The sequence below is a fragment of the Sinocyclocheilus rhinocerous genome, unplaced genomic scaffold, assembly GCF_001515625.1.
Source record: "Sinocyclocheilus rhinocerous isolate Xijiao unplaced genomic scaffold, SAMN03320098_v1.1 scaffold564, whole genome shotgun sequence".
Taxonomy (NCBI): Eukaryota; Metazoa; Chordata; class Actinopteri; order Cypriniformes; family Cyprinidae; genus Sinocyclocheilus; species Sinocyclocheilus rhinocerous.
Window position 1 is genome coordinate 342,509 of NW_015645070.1, and position 24,029 is coordinate 366,537.

At 35.9% G+C, this 24,029-nt stretch overlaps 2 protein-coding genes across 4 annotated transcripts in view; one reads left to right on the forward strand and one right to left on the reverse strand.

Moving 5' to 3' along the window:
- Positions 1-10,322, reverse strand: part of LOC107705397 (CD276 antigen-like) — a 12,945-nt gene extending 2,623 nt beyond the window's left edge. The window contains exons 1-5 of one of the 2 annotated variants that reach the window (XM_016508669.1): positions 10,068-10,322; positions 8,527-8,874; positions 4,585-4,932; positions 3,156-3,431; positions 792-939 (exon numbers count right to left, since the gene is read on the reverse strand). In XM_016508669.1, the coding sequence (XP_016364155.1) occupies positions 815-939; positions 3,156-3,431; positions 4,585-4,932; positions 8,527-8,874; positions 10,068-10,107 (1,137 nt within the window). In that variant the 5' untranslated portion in view covers positions 10,108-10,322 and the 3' untranslated portion in view covers positions 792-814. Of the gene's footprint in view, positions 1-57; positions 940-3,155; positions 3,432-4,584; positions 4,933-8,526; positions 8,875-10,067 lie in introns of those variants that run through there. The other variant, XM_016508668.1, reaches the window with a different exon arrangement.
- Positions 10,323-14,039: 3,717 nt separating this feature from the next.
- LOC107705399 (transcription factor IIIB 90 kDa subunit-like) overlaps positions 14,040-24,029 on the forward strand; it is a 46,204-nt gene continuing 36,214 nt past the window's right edge. The window contains exons 1-5 of one of the 2 annotated variants that reach the window (XM_016508671.1): positions 14,040-14,217; positions 14,659-14,798; positions 15,827-16,035; positions 17,333-17,413; positions 20,478-20,651. In XM_016508671.1, the coding sequence (XP_016364157.1) occupies positions 15,858-16,035; positions 17,333-17,413; positions 20,478-20,651 (433 nt within the window). In that variant the 5' untranslated portion in view covers positions 14,040-14,217; positions 14,659-14,798; positions 15,827-15,857. Of the gene's footprint in view, positions 14,255-14,658; positions 14,799-15,826; positions 16,036-17,332; positions 17,414-20,477; positions 20,652-24,029 lie in introns of both variants that reach the window. The other variant, XM_016508670.1, reaches the window with a different exon arrangement.

A 24,029-nucleotide genomic window follows, 5' to 3' on the forward strand; every position in this document is an offset into this window, starting at 1 on the left:
GGCCTCCTAATAATCCCCATCCACTTGATTGGCTCTATGGCTCTCTCTCCTCTCCACCTGTAGCTGGAGTGTGGTGAGCGCACTGGCGCCGTTGTACTGTGGCTGCCGTCGCATCACCCAGGTGGATTCTGCACACTAGTGGTGGTTGAGGAGAGACACCCCCCCTCCCCCCACATGATTGTAAAGCGCTTTGGGTGTACAGCAATACACAATAGAGCGCTATATAAATGCATCATTCATTCATTCATTCACCTGATTGTCTCCATAGTTCTATTACGGCTTAAGAGATCCATTACAAACTTAAACATGCAGATGTTCAGTGTATTACTTATGTCAAGGTATGTACAAGAAGTAATTTTACCTTGTACAGTACAGGATTATGTTCTGCAGTAGTTCAAATATGAAATATTTCATTGACAATTAAAAATGTGAGAATAAACATCCATGGTGGTATTGTTATATTTAAAATAAATTCCATATAAAATATTATTAAAAAATGTATAAAATGTTTTAAAACTGCACAACGGTCAATACATAAATAAGCTGCAAAAAGATTGAGAAATTACTTTTTGCACACACCCATATGACTCCCACTTACGGTCTCTGACATTTGTTGACATCTGTGTAAATTATTTAGAAATCCATTCTTGCGTAAAATTAGCGCATTTTGCAATTATTTTCAGTTTACACAAGAACAGTTTAATGAACATGTGCTCTGTTTGCATTTCATGAATGCCAGTAATGTTTAGCACAAGTGGAAGCATGCATGCATTTGGAAACAGCTACATCACCATTCATTAACTCTCATGGTTCATCACAGGGAAGATCTCTGCTTGTTCTGCTTCTGCACTGCTAACCAAATGATGACAATAACCAGAAGAATGCAAACCACTGAGAGGACAGCAAGTACTATGATCATATGGTCTGTGGTGTCCTCATCTGAAACAGAAAAAGATAATTTGGTTCAATATGTGGTATTTGTTTGATAGTGTCAAATCAACTGTTAAGTCCAGATCCAAATCTAAATCCAGTATTATAATCACAGCATATAAAAAGTTACAGTGCTTGCACAAAATCATTCAAACTTATTATTACAAAAAAGTCTTAAGCTTTCAAACCCTGGATATATACTATATACTGGATATAGTATATGTACAATCTCTCAGAGGAAAACTAACAATCATTATGCAGGCTAATATATTTTGAATAAACTGAATACTGCTTAACTATTAATATCACTGATCCTGTTGACATACTGGTGGGCTAGTCAGAATTTTTTTTTTCAGCTCAAACTGGCACACCCTTTGTGCTGTATAAATGTAAGAAGGTGTCTCCACTGATGGACAATGTTTGCAGATAGTAATGAGGCTACAGAAGCTGCAATCATAATCTGCCAATAAAATTCCCCCAACTGCAAAAGAGCTGCCATGATTTCAATTAAGACACAATGCCATTTCTTGAAATATATTTATGTTTTAGGAAAAACCCAGGACTGCTAATTATCTGTGTTTCCCAACCCTTTTCCTGGAGGCACACCACAATACTCTCTTCCTAATCAAAATCCCTGATTTATTTCCTGACACATCAGCTCATTAGTAGTGAGTCGAGACTGCAATACTGCATCTGAATATGCCTACTTTACTACTATATAGCACGTGAAAAACAGTACTGTTTGTCTGAATACAGAGAATGACCTTCTAATTATGTGATGGTCACACTACGCTTTTTGTTCCACTGACTTTCATTCATACATTATGCAAATGTGGGAGGTCAAGCTTGGTGAATTCACATCACATTAAGTCATGTGACCATGTTAAAGGAATGCAAACTTTAAATATGCAGGATTGCAGCTGTGCGGTAAAATCAAGTTTTTTAAAAAGATGCTGCAGAATGCAACTTCATATCATGAACGTTGCAGGGTCCGTAGAAATGTCACATGCTCACGTCTAGTGTGACCGCAGCATTACTCCGAGATTCTAAGTGTGCATCTGGAATCACTTCACAATCCAAAGAAGCTACGGGAGACAAGTTGTTAAGATCAGTGAAAGAAACTATAGTCTGCCCCGACCCAGATTCCACTCCACAATAGATGTTTGATCATGTTAATTTTCCAAAATGGCTTAATTATTATAGAGATGATGAAAGTCAACAGTTATGTTGTTTCTAGATCATTTGGGATGACCACATCCTCAGCAAATGATGACCAATTGTAGAAGGGAAATGGGTGTGGGACACTAAGAACATCTCAGACAATTAGGTGTCAGAACTTCATTAACATTCAGAGCATAGCTGTTACGACAGGAGCAACTTCATTTACATTAAGGGTATAGTAGACTGTAACTGTAAAGGTTTGAGCTTAGGATGTTCAGGGTTCACATGGTGGATGTCGTAGTTAAACCACCTACAAGGGGTTAGATCAAATGGAAATGATTACGAGGGGTTAGATCAAATGGAAATGATAGTTCAAGCCCATAGCCCACAGAGGCTAACCTTAAACATAACCATTAACCATTAATTATTGGTTAATAGGAGTGCTGATACAGGAACATCTCATACTTGGATAAATAACAGTGAGTTTAATTCAGACAAACCATCTAAAAACACAGAGTCATTCTCAGTTTAACAGCTTTAAATTGCTAGTAATTACCTTCTGGTTTTGAAAAGGGTGTAGCCAAAATAACTAACAATATAATGAACAGTGTCAGTTTCAGTGCTGAAGAGGAAAGATGAAACTGCACCACGAAATAACACCCCAAACTTGTGTTACCAACACCCAAGCCTCTTTAAATTACTTCAAAACTTAGATGAATTTAATTTGCCTTTGATTTCTTCTACATTATGATAAAGTGTACAAATATGTGCTTCCACCTCTGTCACTCACATCAGTGTTTCATAACAGGAAAAAAATCATGTCTATCTATCAACTGAATCATTGTCTTATCTTTCCATAATTATTTGCGGTTAGACAGGTCTAAAATCTCACCTAAAGCAGACAAAGGAGTTCTTTGTTATATAGCAAAAAAAACTAAACTTATGGCAACAAATCACTTGCAACAAGTCATACATGCCTTAATTGCATAAAGTAATGAATGACATGCCTCTAACTGACAGTTTCTCACACACACCATTTGCACACAGTAAATAAAGGTATTTACCATAGCTGAGAACCACTGGTCTCTGCAGGTTCTGGTTCAGGAGGTGGTTCTTTAGTGTAAATGTGATATTAATCACTGGCTTCTGGGCCTCACAGATGCTCTTTATGAAATAAAGTCCATCTTCTGTCTGGCCGTGGATCTCCAGGTGATAACTGAGGTTCTGGTCATGTTCCCCCAGCCAGATCACCTCAGGTTTGGGAAAACCTTCTGTCTCAAACTGCACTTTCAAAGCAGAGGAGTTTACATGGATGCTTAACCTGGGCTCAGAGTAAAGAGCTGAGAAAGACAAACATAATCAGCTGTGCAGTGTTAAAATGTACATCTTAAAGGGGTCATCGGATGCCCATTTTCCACAAGTTGATATGATTCTTTAGGGTCTTAATGAAACGTCTATAACATACTTTGGTTAAAATTTCTCAATGGTAGTGTAAAAAACACCCTTTTTACCCTGTCAAAATCAGCTCTGTTTTCAGCAGGCCGTTCTAGTCCGTGTTGCTTTAAATGCTAATGAGCTCTTCTGACCCCGCCCCTCTCTTCCGTGGGGTGACGATTAGACTGTAAACTTCAACCACGAAACTTGCTAACTAGCACATATTAGGAAAGGCGATTTGCAAAGATTCATAAAAAACCCTTATACTCACTTCTTCTGTAGATGCAGCTGGATCATGAATTATTTGTGCGAACTTAAACGCATTTAGGCAGATCGGGGATCGGCCCATTCCTTTCAAAAACGAAAGTAACGTTAATCCTCTGCGTCTTCATACATAATTCTGACAGGAACCTCAGAACAGCTTGATTTGAGAAAGGGGATTTTAAAATAGGGATTAAAAAAAAAAACACTGGGTGGATTTTTATCATTATAGGGTGGATGTGTACACACACTTCCAACACACATTTATGTTCAAACAACAACAAAAGTGAATTTTGCATCCAATGACCCCTTTAAATAAAAAAATTTACATCTATGTAAAGTGCATATCAATTGATCTTATCAATAAAGTAAAGTCTAGATGATCGTATGTTTTACAGTAAAGCCTAACTAGAACACTTTATGTTCACAGGAAATCTAAATTTAAAATGTATTTTTATATTTCAAGGTTTTTCGTGACCGTGAGAAAGCTGAAATATGATACATCCACAGCAAAACCACAGTTGGCATATTTTGCAAATTTGTCAGGACACTTAATCCTCAAATAAAAATAAACTTAAAGATAAAATGAAAAAGAAAGATGAATGGCTATTTGTTTACAATTACCTTTATCTGTATCAAAATGCACTGCGTGTTTCTGATTCAACAAAAAGTACTGACTTGAACTAGCTGCTGTATGTTTCGTACATTTATTTTTTGTGACTGAAAATGAAGCTGGGCGCTCCTGGAAAGCGGAAACATTGTACATCATATTCTCTCCAGTGTTCATCATATGCTTACCTCCATAGGTCACTTGCATCAAGGCTCTTCCTGTTCCCTTTGTATTGCTCACTATGCACATGTACCAACCTGCATCTTTCGGTCTAACTGCTGCAATTCTTAGAGAGGCATTTCCTTTATGAAGCTCTGAAACATACAATGAGGTCCGATTGTGGTATTTTAGACTCTGTCGGTCCAATTGGTCCTGTTGATAATAGAAACTGTGGACAACCCGTGCATCCTCCTGTCGTTGCCAGGTAACAACCAAGTTGGAGAGGTCAGGATCAGGTGTGAACTCACAGCCAAGTACAGCTGGACGACCTCGGATTGCCAGCAGATGTTTATTAGGGACAGTCACCTCAAATGAGGCTGGAAAAAGACAGTGAGAACAATTTAGAGTTGCTTGAAGAAACACCCCTGGGCACATTTCTAAGGGGTCATATCGTAAGAAATCATATTTTCCTTCATATTTTGATGTAAAAATATGAAAACATAAACTTTGGACAGCAATAGACAGCAATGGTACAGCAAAAATGTTCACAGTCTCAAGCTCTTCACTGGCAAATATCCTGAGGTGTGACGTGAAAAAAAAAAAAAAGCTTAATCTGAAGCTTGTAAGAGCCCTAAATATAACTGGCCACAGTAGGACTGTAATCAAGAGATAAAACCTGTTTAATGAACCACAGAAGAATATTTTACTTCCTTCTACACTAAAACTATATAAAAGACTAAAACTCTAATAGTAGCAAAATAGACTATAAGTATACTTATATATAGAAATTCAGTCAATATTTGCCATTCTATAAAGTGCAGTCTTTCTTTACATTCTTTCTTTACCCTGTAATTTTTAGGGCAGGGACTGAACACATATCAGAAAGCCAAACCCAGTAGAGGAAAAAAAACCCACCTCCAATGTGTATAAACACCAACACTGAACAGCAATGGTACCATAAAAATCTGCACAATCACAAGCCCTTCACTACCAAACAATCCTGAGCTGAGCTGTGATGTGAAAGCAAAAAAACTAACAAAAACAAAACACTTTAAAGAGCCCTAAAAGTAACTGATCACTGGTAAAACATCTATAATATTCAGAAATATTTCATCTTTAAATGTTGCTAGAAAAAAAATATTTTAGAACATGTAGAACATCAGGACAGCTAGACCAACCACGTTCATCTCTGTCTTAACTCCAATTCAGCTCTGCCTAAATATTTCACTTGATTAGAGCCAGGAGAGGAAATACATCATTTAATCAATTCAGCTCAGTTCAGTTCACTTCACTTTTATCTCCCAAGACTAACAGTTTAAAAAAATTACCTTAGTTAAATAAAGGTCACATTAAAACTGTCTTAGAAACGTTTTACCATCCCTTCATCATTGTGCCAGAACCAGACATTAAATCTTTTACTAAAAATGTGAATAAAAAAGTTAGAGTAGCCTTGATTTCCAACGCATGCATAGCCTATAAGTATGACACAATGACACTGTTGTATATTATAACGCCTTCCGATTTCTTTTCATTAAATAGAAGTCTTACCCAAAAGAACATCGACGACCACGACGCACAAAATGAGCCAAAACATTGTCGCTTGGAGTTCAGGAACATGGTTTAAATAACGAAGCAGTTCAGTGCAGCGTTGATGATCACATGCCAGTCAGAAATTAAATTTATTCATAATATTCTTCAATTTTATTCGTTACGATTTACGTGATCTGTAATAAAGCCATGGTCAGAAGCTAAAGTAACGTACACATACAGTATCGGTGTGCTCCACAAGTAGACTAAACAAGAACTGTACTTGTCTTGAGCGTCCCGCCGTTTCCATTCCTTTCAAGTTAGGACAACTCCCACCTACAAGATACGTTGCTCCACCTAAGAGCAGTTAGTACTAGATCTTTTGAAGATTATGAATGCTTTTGTGTTGTCAGTCACTATTTACAAGGGCAAGGCTAAAACAGCAGTATTAACAGGAATTTAGTCTTAAGCTTAAGTCTTAAGCTTAATTAAGTTTAAATACATTTTTATGTGAATGATGAAGACACTTAACTGACTATTATTAGCCAAATTAGAGACTTCAGACTCCAACAATTCAGAGATTAAAGAAATCTCTAAAACACAGTAATGCAAACTTGCACATTTGCCTTGATTAACATGTATTCATTTAGTAGACACTTTTATCCAAGGCTAGGCTATATAGCCTATATACACACATCAATCGAGGTATTAATTTTTGTAGTATTAATGTAGTATTCATTTAAATAGTATTCATTTTTAAACTTGTTTGTTTTTCTCTGTACGTGATGGGTATTTTAGTAGCAAGCGTTTGTGATCAGAGCGTTTCCGACCATGTCATCACACAGGGAAAACAAGCCATGAGTTATTGAAACTTTTGTGTCGCAGACTATACTTTTATATTTAGCTGACTTATTTTTTGAGTAACAGTTGGTTTAAGAAGAACATTGGCGTTTATTATATTGTGTCATTGTTTTATAGTAGCCTATATTATGGACGCGAGCAGCTGTTATACAGTAATGAATGCATCTGTAGGCTATATCTAAAAAAAATTAATTTATAAGTGTCATGTTTGTGATTTTTGTTCATGTAAGCTTCTGAACTTTAAAACTAAACAGACTCGTGATTTTATGACATAAATTATTGCTTTATTTATTAACATAACGATGTTATGTTAACGACATTTTATTTGTGTATTTACTTTCATTTTGTTACAAGTAGGCCAACAGCGCCCCCTAAATAAATGAAAGACCTTACGGGCATTAGGACCTAGGACAAGGAGGCTGTTGCTGACTGTAGACAGGAACTGAAAGGCTTTTTACATGCTCTCAGGATCCGACAGGTGAAGTCTAAGCTTAGTTATCTTGGTTATTTTACAGCTGTTCAAATTACTACTGCTTTTTTATCTAAATAATTAACCAGTGGACATTTGCACCGATCAGTATGGTTATTCAACAGATTTTATGAGTGACAGTCAATGACTATCAGAAACTGTTTGGTTAACAGCATTCTTTAAATTATTTTTATTTATTTATTTATTTATAGAAATGGAACTGGTTCTTGGTTCCAAATCCTACATTAATCACTGGGATTACTTTTCAAATAACAAAAAAAAAGAGACTTTTAGCTGCCATTTCTGTAAACTAAGGTATGATCAATAAAAATACCAAACATATTTATTTTATAGATTATATTTGGTGACTGAAAATGAAGCTGGGAACTCCTGGGCACATTGTATACTACAACATATTGTCTCCAGCAGTGGCGTAATTTAGTAATGACGGGCCCCAGTGCAGGCTATTACAACGGGCCCCCTGGGGTGCACGGTTATGAAGCACATACAAACACACAGCGCTCGTGTTTAGAAAGGAACCCATATATGCAAATTTGTGCCTGCCTATAGTCAACTTTAATTTTTCTCTCATTTCTACCAGCTTTTTTCGATCAGCTTTTAATTGGCTTAGAAATCAGATAACTGCTGGACAATAACCAATAATAATGATTTGTTTATATACTACAAACACTTTTTTATCACATAATAAGGCAGAATAGTTTCAATACTGTAATAAATGCTATGTCAGTTAGCACTGCATTGATATACTTTATTTATTACCTGGAGATGACTGGACAAACACAAATAAACCATATATTGTCGCAATCGTATGTTTAATGTCTTCATGTTCCCAAACGTTTCTGTTTTTCTGTGAAAACAACTGTTTTCATACAGCAATATCATCTCGCCTTATTCTGGGTCCGAATAAAACATCAGATCATGCACAGACTATCCTGTCTCTTTGAATTTAAATCTATATTTATTCCCACCGGCTCTTGAAAACTTCTATGCGAACACACTTGCCCGAAAAAGTGCAGGGGAGGAATTTACGTAATATTAAAAGTGGGGGGGGACACGTCCCCCGCGTAATCTACGCCCCTGTATGCATGCATACCTTCATAGGTTACTTCCATCAAGGCTCTTCCTGTTCCCTTTGCGTTGCTCACTATGCACATGTACCAGCCTGCATCCTTGGGTCTAACTGCTGCAATTCTTAGAGAGGCATTTCCTTTATGAAGCTCTAAAACATACAATGAGGTCCGATTGTGGTATTCTGGACTCTGTCGGTCCAATTGGTCCTGTTGATAATAGAAACTGTGGACAACCCGTGCATCCTCCTGTCGTTGCCAGGTAACAACCAAGTTGGAGAGGTCAGGATCAGGTGTGAACTCACAGCCAAGTACAGCTGGACGACCTCGGATTGCCAGCAGATGTTTATTAGGGACAGTCACCTCAAATGAGGCTGGAAAGAGACAGTGAGAACAATTTAAGAGTTGCTTGAAGAAACACCCCTGGGCACTCCAAAAATTTACACTTCTAAGGTGTCATCATATCATAAGAAATTTTTGTTTTCTTCATACTTTGGTCTACCATTAAAACACCAACACTAAACAGCAATTGTACCACAAAAATCTGCACAATCACAAGCCCTTCACTACTAAACAATCCTGAGCTGATGTAAAAGAGCTGACTTACCTATTCTATTCCATTCTATTATTTAATAACAAAAATAAATAAAAAAAAACCTAGCTACGTGTACTGTGCTAGACTAACTGAGACTTGTCATGGCACTTGTATACTGTTGTTCTCTTGTTGGTCTGATTGCTTCTATTGTTCTCATTTGTAAGTCGCTTTGGATAAAAGCGTCTGCTAAATTATTAAATGTAAATGTAAAAGCAAAAACAAAACACTTTTAAGAGCCCTAAAAGTAACCATTCACTGGTAAAACATCTATAATATTATGAAATAGTATTTCATCTTTAAATATTGCTTGAAAAAATATTTTAGAAAGATGTTTTTTTGTAGCTAGATGTCATAATTTTGAATCATGACATCTCTCAGCAGTGTTGTATCAACAACGACTCAGCAACCAATTGGCATGCATTTGAGGTGCTTTCCTGATAATGTTGTTTAAAATGCATATTTTATTTCATTTTATAGTACGACCTTAAATTGTAAAGGAAAAAAGCTCAATTAAAGTTCAAGAGATCAAGTCAGTCTAGTATAACAAACCTTCAAATTTAAAAGTATGACACTGTATATTACCAAGGTTGTATCAAATCAGAAGTGTTTATTATAATGCTTTGTGATTTCTTTTCATTAAATCTTATATTCAATCTTTAACTAAAAAATTTATATTATTATGTTAAAACTATGAAAACAAAAAGAAAACAGGAAATATCCCAATATTCATTGAATAAATCTGATTTCTCACTTTTTTACATTTCTTTAATTATGTTTAAAATTAAAAATATCCCACGGTTGTGGTGAATTTCCAACATAAAAAAGCCTCTGTGTCTCTAAATGTTTTTTTGTTTTTTTTTACAAGTTAGTGTAACCTAATTGATTTCCAAGGTATGCATACAAGTATGACACAATGACAGTGCTGTATATTATAATGCCATTCGATTTCTTTTCATTAAATGTAAGTCTTACCCACAAGAACATCCAAAATGCACAAAAGGAGCCAAAACATTGTCGCTTGGAGTTCAGGAACATGGTTTAAATAACGAAGCAGTTCAAGTGCAGCGTTGATGATCACATGTCAGTCAGAAATAAAACTTATTCATCAATCTTCCTCAATCTTATTCTTCATGATTTACGTGATCTGTAATAAAGCCATGGTCAGAAGCTAAAGTACACGTACAGTTTCTGTGTGCTCCGCAAGTAAACAAGGACTGTACTTGACTGTCCCGCTTCCATTCCTTTCAAGTTAGGACAACCCACACCAAGATACGTTGCCCAACCTGATCAAAAGTACAAAGAGCACTACTAAGATGAATGCTTTTGAGTAGTCACTATTTACAACGGCAAGCTTAAACAGAAGTTTTGATAAGAATTAAATCTTAAGCTTTTGTATAAATTAAATTTTATGCAAATAATGAAGAGACTTATACTTGACTGACAATTATTCCTCAGAGACTTCAGACTCCAACAATTCAGAATGCAGATTAAAGACATCTGTAAAACACAGTAATGGAAATTTGCCATTTGCACTGACTGACATGTAGGCTATTCATTTTGTAGACACTTCTGTCCAATTACAACTTAAAAATAACGTTAGAAGTACTAAAATCATGCATAGGCTATACACATATTAACGATTCACTCCACAAGTGGACAAAGAGCGTCCTGCATATATATATATATATATATATATACACACACACACACACACACACACACACACACACACACACACACAATTGCAATTAAAATGATTCAACCCCCTTGACCTGCAAGACATTTTGCAGAGAACAATTTTATGAAAACAATTCAACACTATTAGAGAAAGTTTATCAATACACATTTGAGTAATTCTAAGAATGTAAAGTTGATGTATAATGAAAAAAATCACATTGGCTCTAAACATTCATGTTCAAAATTATTCAACTCCCAAAAGTCAAAATTGGTGTAGAGTCTTTTATTGTTTAAAACCACCAATAAACACTGCTTGGGGGTGCTTAGAAGCTTCTGTCAGCTCTCTGCTGCAATCTTGGCCCATTCCTCGCCTGAAAAGCTTTCAGATCACTGATAATCTTTGGCTTTCACATTGCCACTGCTTTCTTCAAATTCAACAAAATATTTTCAATGAGAATTAAATCTGGAGACTTAACAGGCCACTCAAGAAGATTCTACGAACGATCCCTGAACCAAGCATAAGCAGATTTGGATGTATACTTTGGGATGATTGTCCTGCAGGAAAGTCCATTGATCATCATCTTCAGTCTTTGCACCAAAGGCATCACAATTCTTGCCAAAATGGCCTATTACATGTCTTTCATACAGTCATGATTTCCACATCCTGCAACAGTAAAACACCCCCATAACAAGACGGAGATGGTGTTCTTCTGCTCATGCTTCATGCTCACATTTTTTGGACCAGACATACGCTGATTCATGGGTCCAAAAAGTTCTAGTTGTGTCACATCACTCCATAAAACATTCGTCCAAAACTACACAGGTCTATCCAAATGAATTTTAGCATGTTCAAGTCGGCCTTTTATGTTTTCTTGGTCAAGAGGCATTCAGCAAGATGCCCCAACACGAAGGCCTTACTTGCCTTGTGTTCTTCTTATACTCTGCATTGAAATGTTTTTCCTCCTTTCATCGGGTCATCTTTGAAGTCCATCTTTTCAAGTTCATGTTTTCCTCAGTTGCTGTGATCAAAAATGTTATGATATTGTGCTTTTTCTTCAACACCCTCAAATGTTTTTTTTGGTACAACGCATTTTAAGCTAAGGAATAAGGCTACCAGCTGTGTCTCTAGGAATTTTAATGACTTGGAAATCTTCATGTAGCCTAATAAAACTAATAAAGAAAAGTAAAAACTAATGTAATAAAACCATTTCTTCACTTCAGCTTCTCTATAGCTTTTGTGAGAGCTCTGTTAACTTTTCATATTTGCTACTCAACTTCAGTATGTATGTGTAACAGCTCAAGCTAATTCTATTTTCTAATAGATTTTCTAAATGTTTAATTGTGTTTTAAGACTGCAGTTTTGTTCCCCAACATACAAATAAGTGACTAAAAAAACAGCAATGTTGAATAGGAGTTGAATAATTATGATATAGCTGTATTATTAAAGAATCTTATAACTCAAAAATATTCCATTATATATTGACATTATTTCTTTGAATATGCCAGTAAAGTGTTATGCAATTTTTTTTATAAAGTCCTGGGTCTTCAGAAAAGCTTGTATTTGTAAACTACTGCAGTCTCTGGGGGTTGAATAATTTTGATAACAACTACATACATCCATCCGATTCCATAGCCTACTATATAGTCCTAATTATTACATTTTAATGTTGAAATATGCACATGATGGATCTTCTTGCTGAATTCTATTGAACACAAAGTTGCTAGCTACGTCTACATGTTACGTCAGTGTGACCACGATCAGTGCGTTTCCGAACATGTCATCACACAGGGAAAACTAGCAATGAATTACTACTCTTTTGTATATTTTGCGTCGTATACTTTTATATTTACATATTCTGCGTTACAACTGATTTAAAAGAAACGGTAGCGTTTATAATATGGTGTCATTGTCTCTTACTGTATATTATAATGGAGGCGAGCAATATTGTTACCCCCCTCCGCACTCACATTGGTATGAGCCGTATCGCACGCTGACTGGAAACATGTGGCTGTGTTTTTACCGGCTTGTCACGTAGAGAAATATATTACGGCTTTTGATTAATAAATCAGTGATACAGTCTGCAAAACGACTGAGAAGCAAGAATACACATTTGTTACCTCGACAGACAGGAACTGAAAGGCCTTTTACGGGCTCTCTGGATCAGACAGGTGAAGCCTGCGCCTGGTTGTCTTCCAACTGTTCGACGTAGGCTAACGTTACTTCTTTTTAACCTCACTGAATAAACTAGTCGACATCTGCACAGATCGGTAAAGTTATTCAACAGATTTTGGGGAATTCAGATTTGCTTGTCAAGTAGACGATTGCCACGTTGATGATTGCATGACAGTGATTACTTTGACTCTCAATGATGGTGTTCATGTAGACTCTAAATTTTAGAGGTTCTGATATGTCTGATTTTGGGTCCTGTGCGTTTAAATCGGTACCGAGTGTGTCAGAATGCAACATGGGCTTGTTAGAGGCGCAGTTCGCTTTGTGTCCTCATAGCGGCGTTGCTTTGCTGCTTTTACCAGCAGCTACATATATAATGACACATCTTCCTCCATGCTTCACTGTGGTAGAGATGTATTCATTTTTGTATTTCTCACCAGATCTTCAAAGACACCGCTCTGGTGCATATCCCTTTCTATCACGATTCATCACTCCACACAAATTTGCTGAATCACTGTCCTTGAAGTTTTTCTGAGACAGCAATGGCTTTTTAAGGAGTGCATTTGCTTAATTCTTAAAAGTAAGTGTAGCCGTTTTGGGCTTGGCCCTTTTCCCCCCCAGGACTGTGTGTGTGAAGTATGTTTAGCTTGTAGTAAATTGACAACATGCCTTTTATTCTACACATTAATAAAGTGAGATGTTCAGACATTTAAAATAATGGTAACACTTTACAATAAGGTTTGATTTGTTAACTTTAAATAATGCGGTATGTTAATATGTACTAACAATGAGCAATATATTTTTACAGAATTTATTAACTATTGTTATTTTTAAGAGAACAGTTCATTGTTTGTTCATGGTAGTTCACAGTGTATTTACTAATGTTAACAAAAAGTTTTGATTTCAAAATATCTATTAGTAAATGTAGAAATTAACATTACTAAATGCTGCAGAGACATATTCTGCGTTACAACTGGTTTAAAAGAAACGGTAGCGTTTATAATATGGTGTCATTGTCTCTTACTGTATATTATAATGTAGGCGAGCAATATTGTTACCCCCCTCCGCACTCACATTGGTATGAGCCGTATCGCAAGCTGACTGGAAACATGTGGCTGTGTTTTTACCGGCTTGTCACGTAGAGAAATATATCACGGCTTTTGATTAATAAATCAGTGATACAGTCTGCAAAACGACTGAGAAGCAAGAATACACATTTGTTACCTCGACAGACAGGAACTGAAAGGCCTTTTACGGGCTCTCTGGATCAGACAGGTGAAGCCTGCGCCTGGTTGTCTTCCAACTGTTCGACGTAGGCTAACGTTACTTCTTTTTAACCTCACTGAATAAACTAGTCGACATCTGCACAGATCGGTAAAGTTATTCAACAGATTTTGGGGAATTCAGATTTGCTTGTCAAGTAGACGATTGCCACGTTGATGATTGCATGACAGTGATTACTTTGACTCTCAATGATGGTGTTCATGTAGACTCTAAATTTTAGAGGTTCTGATATGTCTGATTTTGGGTCCTGTGCGTTTAAATCGGTACCGAGTGTGTCAGAATGCAACATGGGCTTGTTAGAGGCGCAGTTCGCTTTGTGTCCTCATAGCGGCGTTGCTTTGCTGCTTTTACCAGCAGCTACATATATAATGACACATCTTCCTCCATGCTTCACTGTGGTAGAGATGTATTCATTTTTGTATTTCTCACCAGATCTTCAAAGACACCGCTCTGGTGCATATCCCTTTCTATCACGATTCATCACTCCACACAAATTTGCTGAATCACTGTCCTTGAAGTTTTTCTGAGACAGCAATGGCTTTTTAAGGAGTGCATTTGCTTAATTCTTAAAAGTAAGTGTAGCCGTTTTGGGCTTGGCCCTTTTCCCCCCCAGGACTGTGTGTGTGAAGTATGTTTAGCTTGTAGTAAATTGACAACATGCCTTTTATTCTACACATTAATAAAGTGAGATGTTCAGACATTTAAAATAATGGTAACACTTTACAATAAGGTTTGATTTGTTAACTTTAAATAATGCGGTATGTTAATATGTACTAACAATGAGCAATATATTTTTACAGAATTTATTAACTATTGTTATTTTTAAGAGAACAGTTCATTGTTTGTTCATGGTAGTTCACAGTGTATTTACTAATGTTAACAAAAAGTTTTGATTTCAAAATATCTATTAGTAAATGTAGAAATTAACATTACTAAATGCTGCAGAGGTATTGTTCATTGTTGGTTCATGTTAACTAATGTAGTCAACTAATATTAAGAAAAAGAAACCTTATTGTGAAGTGTTACCAAATTGATAATAAAAAAAGTGATTTGGTGTTTATTTTTGTTTAAAGGGATAGTTCACCCAAAAATGAAAATTCTGTCATTAATTACTTATTACTAGCGAAATGACAGAATTTTTATTTTTGGGTGAATTAACCCTTTAAAGCTAGCACTGTCGAACAGAATAAAATAACTGTTGTTAAAGGCGTAGTTCACCCAAAAATGAAAATTTGCTGGAAATTTACTCACCCTCAGGCCATCCAAGATGTGGATGAGTTTGAAGAAATTTTGAACAGATTTGGAAAAATTTTGCATTGCATCACTTTCTCACCAATGGATCCTCTGCAGTGAATGGGTGCCATAAGAATGAAATTCCAAACAGCTGATAAACACATCACAATACACATGACTCTAGTCCATCACATGTTTGTAATAAACAAATACATTATTAAGATGTTTTTAACTTCAAATCACTGCTTCCGAGTCCTCTATCCATAATAGTGCTTTCTCAGTTTGCCATTGATGCCGTTCACCTTAGATGTAGCTCTACCTAGGATTCATTCTGTGTTCTCTCATGTGTTTTTACATGCATGTAAAGATCATTCCCAGTGTGCTGATTGGTGGTGACCATGAGGAAGTGTAAGAACTGTGGGGGGACGGACATTGATGTGGACCAGGCCCGGGGTGATGCTGTGTGCATGGGCTGCGGCTCTGTGCTGGAGGACAACATCATTGTTTCTGAGGTAACCTTCGTGGAGAACAGTGGAGGAGGATCGTCCGCCGTTGGCCAGTTTGTTGCTGGTGACTGTGAGTGATGGTTCATCTACTCCAAACAAGGCCAATTTTGCAGTGTATTTAATTTGTTTTAATAAATAAATGAAGGAATAATCAATGCGAGAAACTGAATATGTGTTCTATGTACATAGAATGAGGGGCAGACCAAATAAAACTATATGGTTACGTCTTGTATTATTATTTGTCTGTCTGTTTGTCTCAGTCTCTTTAACATAAGGAATTACATAGGAAAGTGTTTGCAGAGTTATTGTCTGAAATGTTCAAATGGAGGCCTCAGTTAGAAAGGGTTGCTGTTAGGAACCTTGACTGCAAACTGTTCTCTTAAGTTGTAAATGATCTCCTAAATTATCTGTAATAGTCGACTATCAGCCTGTGAGATATTTTATGCTATTACAATCTGCTTATACTTTTATGAAACGTTCAAGAAACTTCTAGTCTTGGACAAAAATTTCTACATTTGAATATTTTTTTCTAAATTTAATAACCTTCCTAGAGTTTTGATAATTCTGTACATAGCATATTTTTTTTAATTACCTGCTGTGATAAATCAAATGGGGGAAAATGGTTTATAATCGAATTAATAAAATTGAAAAATACATACAGATATTTCCTCTAAAAAAATTTAAATGGGATAAGGGTTATTTTATGCTATTACAATCTGCTTATACTTTTATGAAACGTTCAAGAAACTTCTAGTCTTGGACAAAAATTTCTACATTTGAATAATCTTTTCTAAATTTAATAACCTTCCTAGAGTTTTGATAATTCTGTACATAGCATATTTTTTTAATTACCTGCTGTGATAAATCAAATGGGGGAAAATGGTTTATAATCGAATTAATAAAATTGAAAAATACATACAGATATTTCCTCTAAAAAAATTTAAATGGGATAAGGGTTTTTGTTTTGTACGGCAGTACCATCTTCAAACAGCAGGTGGCTGTCAAGTTTTTTATAAAATAATGTCCTGCAATGAAGACTTTGATAGTAAAAGCTTATTTTCAACAGCTCATCTACATTTGGCTAATATTAGATTTAAATATGGGTGTTGTTTTTACCTTTCTTCTAAGATTATTCTTTAGAAGTATTGGGTAAGCTGAAGAGTACTAGACAAGGCAGGTTTATTTGCACAATGGTAATGCAAAGTGTATTTAATAACAAAAATATTAAAAACAAAGAAAAAATACATTACGACAAATAAAAAAGGAAACCGAAAGAATAAGTATACAGCTTGGTTATGAAATATGTGTGTTCCTGTCCTCATAATATTAGTATTACTAATATATTTTATTTTTTTGCTTTGTTGTAGCATCTGGAAATGTGCCATCATTGGGAGGAAACTTCCACACTGGGGTTGGGAGGGAGTCCAGAGCTGCCACTCTGCAGAATGGTGAGCGTACATGTACAGTATATGCCATTCTTCTAGCCCTTATTTACCCTTCGTGACAGTCAGAAAGTATAGACACTACTATTCAAAAGTTTGGAAAGGTTTTTTTTTTGTTGTTGCAAGTTTCCCATGCAGACCAAAGCAACATTTATTTGATTAGACATAAAATAATAACAATTTAAAATATCTGTTTTCCATGTGATGACAACGCCGAATTTTCAGCTGCCATTACTCCAGTCTTCAGTGTCAAATGATCCCTCAGAAATCATTTTAATATGCTGATTTGGTGCTCCAAAAACATTTATTCTTATCAATGTTAAAAACAACTGCTTGAAGTTTTTGTGCAAGACGTGAAAAATGTTTTAAGATTCTTTAATTAATAGAAAGTTCAACTGTAGTGTTTATTTAAAATATAAATAATTTGCTAAACATTATAAATGACTTTACTGCCACTTTTTTCTGCATTTTAATCTGTCCATGCTGAATAAAAGTATTAATGTCTTTCTGAAAAAAAAATTATAGTGATCCCAAATTTCTTAGGGGTTAACTTTTTAACTAACCTTTTCGATTTTGTGACATGCTTAAGGTATCTCTATACCCTTTACATGACTTTCATTCATTTCTCATAGAGTTTGTAATCTAAATATTTGAAGCGCTTTGTCTCGATTCCTTCATTCAGAGCTATAGATGTTAATTTATTCTTTGACATATCGGTATCATTGTAAAGTCTATGTTGTCTTTATTTAAAGGTATAAACTGTTTTTTTTTTTGTAATATGTAGTTCCTAAATTTGCCAAAGCATTTCAAAACTGATTTCCTGTGAATATGAGACATTACTATGTGTCACTGACAATTTACAACTTGTACAGTATTGTGTGTTTTAGATATGTCAGTATAATGTTCCATTCCATTGAACAACACGATTGGATTGAGCAAGATGTTTAAGTATATGCGTTCTTTGTTTTTAAGAAAGGGGGATTCTTTGGAAACTGTAGTCTTGTGTAAAGTGGTTTCAAGTTAAGTGTGAGAGGTTCATTTCAGCCAGATGGTAATAGTTGTTTTTCAAAGAAGCCTGAGAAGTCAGAAGGTGTGGTGCGTTTATGTGCTTTTGTGTATTAATCGATGAATCAGTTTGGTCAGACAACCGTATGGTCTGTGTGTGTGCTGGGAGGGAATTGCAGAGGCCACTTTATTTGTATCTGTGTGTGGGAATGTACACGTGCGATTAATGGCCTCATGTCTGCATCGAGATTTATACTATCTGTGTGTGGTGAGAGAACAAAAGATGCTCTGTGAGATCTTGAGTCTGTATAAACAGACCTGCTTTCAGATTGAAGATGCTCTCCTCCCACTCTAAAAGACTCATAACTGTTCTCAAACAGCACATCCACAGCAGGTGCTCATACAGAATCGAAATAAACCTATATTTTGTAGTAACTTTGTGGAAGTTACAAAGTACACATAATTGCTGTAAGTATTTTGATTATGGTTAAACTATTCGTTTTTGGTGTTAACTTTAAAAATAGTAGAGGCACTTTAAAAACATTACTTGTAGTCCACTGCAGCTGGAATAGGAAAATATCACACAAAAATTACTTCACCATATTTATACTAGATTTCACCTTGTCTGCTTTCTAAATGTGTGTTAAAATCTTATTGTGAAAGAAGTATCTATGCAGGTTTCATTTTGATTTATCCTAAAGCAAGGCACTACAGGCAAAACTGTATGATAGATGATATCATCTATCATACATCATTGAATGATAGATATTAGCAGTGTTGGGGAAAGTTACTTTTAAAAGTAATGCATTACAATTTTGCATTACTCCATAAAAAAGTAACTAATTACGTTACTTAGTTACTTTTTATGGAAAGTAATGCGTTACGTTATTTTTGCGTTACTTTTTAAATCTGGACAGGGCTTGCTTGTTTGTTTTTAAAATAAAAAAGTTATATTTTTGGCAAATATAAAAGCCTTTTCACAGCAAAAGTGAAATGAATAAGCCTCAGGCTGAAGGGAAAGTACATTTACTTCCGTACAGTAGAATGCAGAAGAAGACATTTCAACACACTTCAGCAATAAAAAAAGACACTCAAATGTTTGTCTAGAGTAATTTTTGCTTATTAGTACGGTTGAACTGGATCATCGGAGGTCAGAAGCAAAGACATTGGTTAATATAATGGGATTAAATATATAAATGATATTTGTGTTGTTTAACATTTAATTATTGCAGGTTTGCGTTATATTCTGAGTTGCATTTTTTTTATTCATTTTGAGGAATACTGAATCTGTGTTGTTGTTTTTTTGTGAGTGAGATGAATTAATGCATATTCATATTTATTTTAGAACTACAGTAACATCTTCTGATTTCTCTCAACATGGGGACAGGAGAGCTGTCAATCAATAAATTGGAAAAAAAAGTAACTTGCGTTACTTATTTGAAAAAGTAACTCAGATATTCTCTTGTAAATTAAAAAGTAAAGCGTTACTTTACTAGTTACTTGAAAAAAGTAATCTGATTACGTAACTCACGTTACTTGTAATGCGTTACCCCCAACACTGGATATTAGTCTTTTAGACTAGTGGGGAAAAAACCATCCAAAATAGATATTTAAGCGTTTATCACATTTTACGTATCTAAAATGTATTGGTTTCTCCTGCACTGAGACAGAATTTTCCTCTTTAGTAACACCAGTTTTATTCATTTCCATATCCTTAAGGGTTTACAGAGGGTTTGTTCATATGTCATTCTCCTGATTTATACAACATTTTATTCCTTTAACATAGTGAAAATGTATTTCCCCACCCTATAGTTTTTTTCTGCTAATCTGTTACACTTGAATATACATACTTCGAAATATGGAAGAAAAGATCTGTTGCTACTTCGGTTTCATGTTTGCTTAGGAAAAACTGGTAACCCAAAGATTCTTTGTTCAATCCCCAGAAGGCCAAACCAGGGGCTTTTACTATTGTGTGTTTCCTCTGTTAACTTCTAAAGTAACTAAACCTGCTGTAAATATGCTGTCAAAATACCTGACTGTGATCTTTTGGTTGTGTTTCATTCAGCTAAGCGACAGATAAACCATCTTGGTCATCAGCTTCAAATGAATCAGCACTGTCTGGACACTGCCTTCAACTTTTACAAGATGGCCCTCTGCAAGCATCTGACCAGAGGGCGCAAATCATCCCATGTCATCGCCGCCTGTCTCTACCTCGTCTGCCGAACGGAGGGAACACCTCGTATCCTTTTGGCCATGAGGTGATGGAAGCTTTTAGAGAGAAAGGAAAGTGTCTGCTATTGAGGGTGAATGGTGGTATATGATTAAATATTCAAATAATGTGATGCATCAGAGTTTGTGTCAATCTGATTTTGCTCTAGGTCAGGGTGCAAGTTTATGATGGGAAGGTGGTTGCTACAGTTTAGAGCTGTTCCCAATCCCACCATAATGTTACAAGTCACAGGCTACGTAAACACAACTTTATTTTGACGTTTCCACAACCTGTTATCCTTCTGTCAGTCTTTGAGCATTTGGCCAGTGGGATTTAAGATGGCACTCCTATGTTTTGTCTGGTAGTTTCTAAGATATTATGGCTAAGTTCACAAAAACATACTATAGTGGGCCATTTCAATTGGAATCAATGAGGTTAGGAATTTTGTGTGAGGTAAAGGTTTTCCCCAAACAGATATTACAACGTGTTCAAATTGGCCATTCAGTTCGCTGCATTGACCAACAGAAAGCTGCTTGGTTTGAAAGTGTCTTCTGTGTGAGATGTGCTGCATATATTGCTACAAAATTGCCTGTAGACAAAGGACCATTTGTCCTTTTTTAAATTCTTTTTTTTAACATTGTTTATTGGGTTTTTCGAAGTTAAACACAACATACAAGATACAGAATCTAAATATATAATTCCCATATACACTGCCCTATAACATACCCCAGACCTCCAACCCATAGTGCCACAAATAAACCGTAAATAAAATTAAACAGGAAAACAGAGAAAATAAGATGATATCTAGTCATTCTGTCCTGTTATGCCCAAATAAGAAAGGAAACTACCCTAGTATTTGACAAACAAATCTTGACGTCTTTTCAAGCGAAACGGAATTTTTCCCAAAGGTATATAAGATGATACTTCTTTAATCCACATAGAGGTAGAAGGTGGTTTAGAATCCTTCCATCTCAAAGTTATACATTTTATGGCCACTAGGAGGGCTAGCCTAACAAATCTCAATTTAACCCTTTGTTGATCAAGTAGTGTGGTGGTCCTTTTTTAAATTCATACATTTTTGTAGAAATTTCGCTGATGTGACCTCACCTTAACATGCTACTTTTACTATCCCTAAAGTTGTAATATGTGTACTGTGCACTGTATACAGATACCCAGACAACCTAGTACATTTGGTAATTGCTTAGGTTACAACAGAGCACACTGCATAAAATACTGTATCCCACAATGCAATGTGCTTGTCTTGACCACCTATTTCCAGTATGATAAATGAAATGGAGGTAGATACTGGTGTTTTTATTTTAGTGGACTACAAAAAATAACATTTTTACTTTCACAATGATAGTAATGTGATAACAGTGTAGTATACTACTTTTTGAAACATTTGTAAGTGTATAATGCTTAATCTTATGCATACTATTTGTAGTAGTATTCATTATACACAGTGTATACTGTGTAGTATTTAGTAAAGAGTATTCCAGTATTGCTCTGCATAGTTTGTACACTATACTCTTCATTTACCATCTTTCTTAGTGGAGTTCACAGCTCCTAATTTACATAATTGTGATGTAGAGACTGCAGAAGAATGGAATAAGAAGAAATAAAGTGACTCCGATTGCGTTTCACAGAAAGAAAACGAAGCGGGACGGAAGAAGAGAGGTTGAGCAAGAGGGGTCCACCGTGGGAGCTGATAGTCAATGGTGTTAGTCAGTCGTCTTGATTTGGTCTCCTCACGTACATCTGTCTGCATTCCACACTGCACACAAACTCTCACAGCGTCTGATGCTTAGTCATATAGCCTTGGTTCTCCTGTGTGTGAACACTCATGATTATTTTTGTAATAATCATCCTACACTCTCACTCTGACTCACTGAGTCGGAGTCTAACACAGGTTGTTATCTTTAGTGTGTTATGTGTATAAAATAATCAGCTTCCTGTTTAGCCTACGCTGCATGAAGACCTCATCTGGTGTCTGAGACGGGATCTCGCTTGTATTAGAGTTGGCTTTTTCAGGGTGTTTATGTGCGTTCAAAGTGAGGCAGGAAATAAGGCAGGGTGTGTCTCTCAGGAGACTGCATTAGGACTGCATTACACAAAAAAAAACTTGACTGGAACACCCTGCTTTAGTTTATTATAGTATGAGTTGTTTTTAATAATCTTGTAGGGGTCGGAGACAAAGCCTGGCAGTAAGTGCACACCCTCCAGCAATTTGCCTCATGCTGCGCAAGTTCAGATCCGGATCATGATCATTTCCGGTCAATAAAAATGAGCAAATAGATCTAAATAAAAGCTTTATGGATTCATTTTACTTTTAATGTAAAGTGGGAATGAGTGTGTTGTCTTTCTAGTGGTAACCTACTCAAAACGTTCAGTCCACCAGCATGAGGTGCAATCAATAACGTTGACATGTTTACGGATGGATGGATGTTTAATTTGCCCAGTTTATTCTGTTACATAAACTCTACATGTGAAAACACTTGAGTATGAGGTGATTTTATTCAGCTTTCATATGCCTTCTACAGTCTAAAAATGGCACTCACATATGTGTCCATTTGGTTTTTCAGGGACGATGCTGCTCGCTTTCACTTGTCCAAAAATGCATAAATAGAGGCAACAGAAGCTGACAGCGTGTATCTTTCCGTCTCTCTGAGATTACGTAACGTACGTGTTCAGTCAGACGTCTGGTAGGGTTACATAAGAACTCATGAGAAAGCTTTCACTTTCTGCCCAGGAGGATGAGGGGTGTGTGTGAGTGTGTGTGTGTGTGTGTGTGAGAGAGAGAGAGAGGTATTGTTGGTCTCAATCTCCACTGGAAAGGGTAAATTTAGCCAAACAACTAGAATTATTTTCCAAATGTCAGCCTCTGAAATGGTTTCTTGCTCTCAGGTTAGCTTTAAAACACCAATCCGACTGAGTTTGTAGATTATTGTAGCTGTTTTCCCATTTTATCCTTAACTAATTTTTTTATACTTGACTTATTTTTATATTATTTTGTATTTTACAGTATCTGTAATTTTATGTTGACACCTAAACACTGTAAATTCTGTAAAATGTTATCTGTAAAGTGATTAGAGAAAACATTAGTTGGTTTTAGCTACTTTTGCTATATGTGAGATTTCTCCCTGGAAATGTCAAATCCTAAAAAAATGATCATGAATTTAACAGGGCCATCCATAATCCTGCAATTTAGGATTATCTCTTATTGCTGCCATGGTGACTGAAGATCCCACAATGACGTTTTTAATGGGATGTTTTAATACACTTTGTCTTGATTGAACAGGTGTTCTGGTCTCCATGGACACAGAGTACTCGGTTGCTGGGAGACGGGGAATTCCAGGGTTCACGGGGTGGTGGTTCAGTGGAGCTTTACTCAGTGAGGGAAAATGTCAA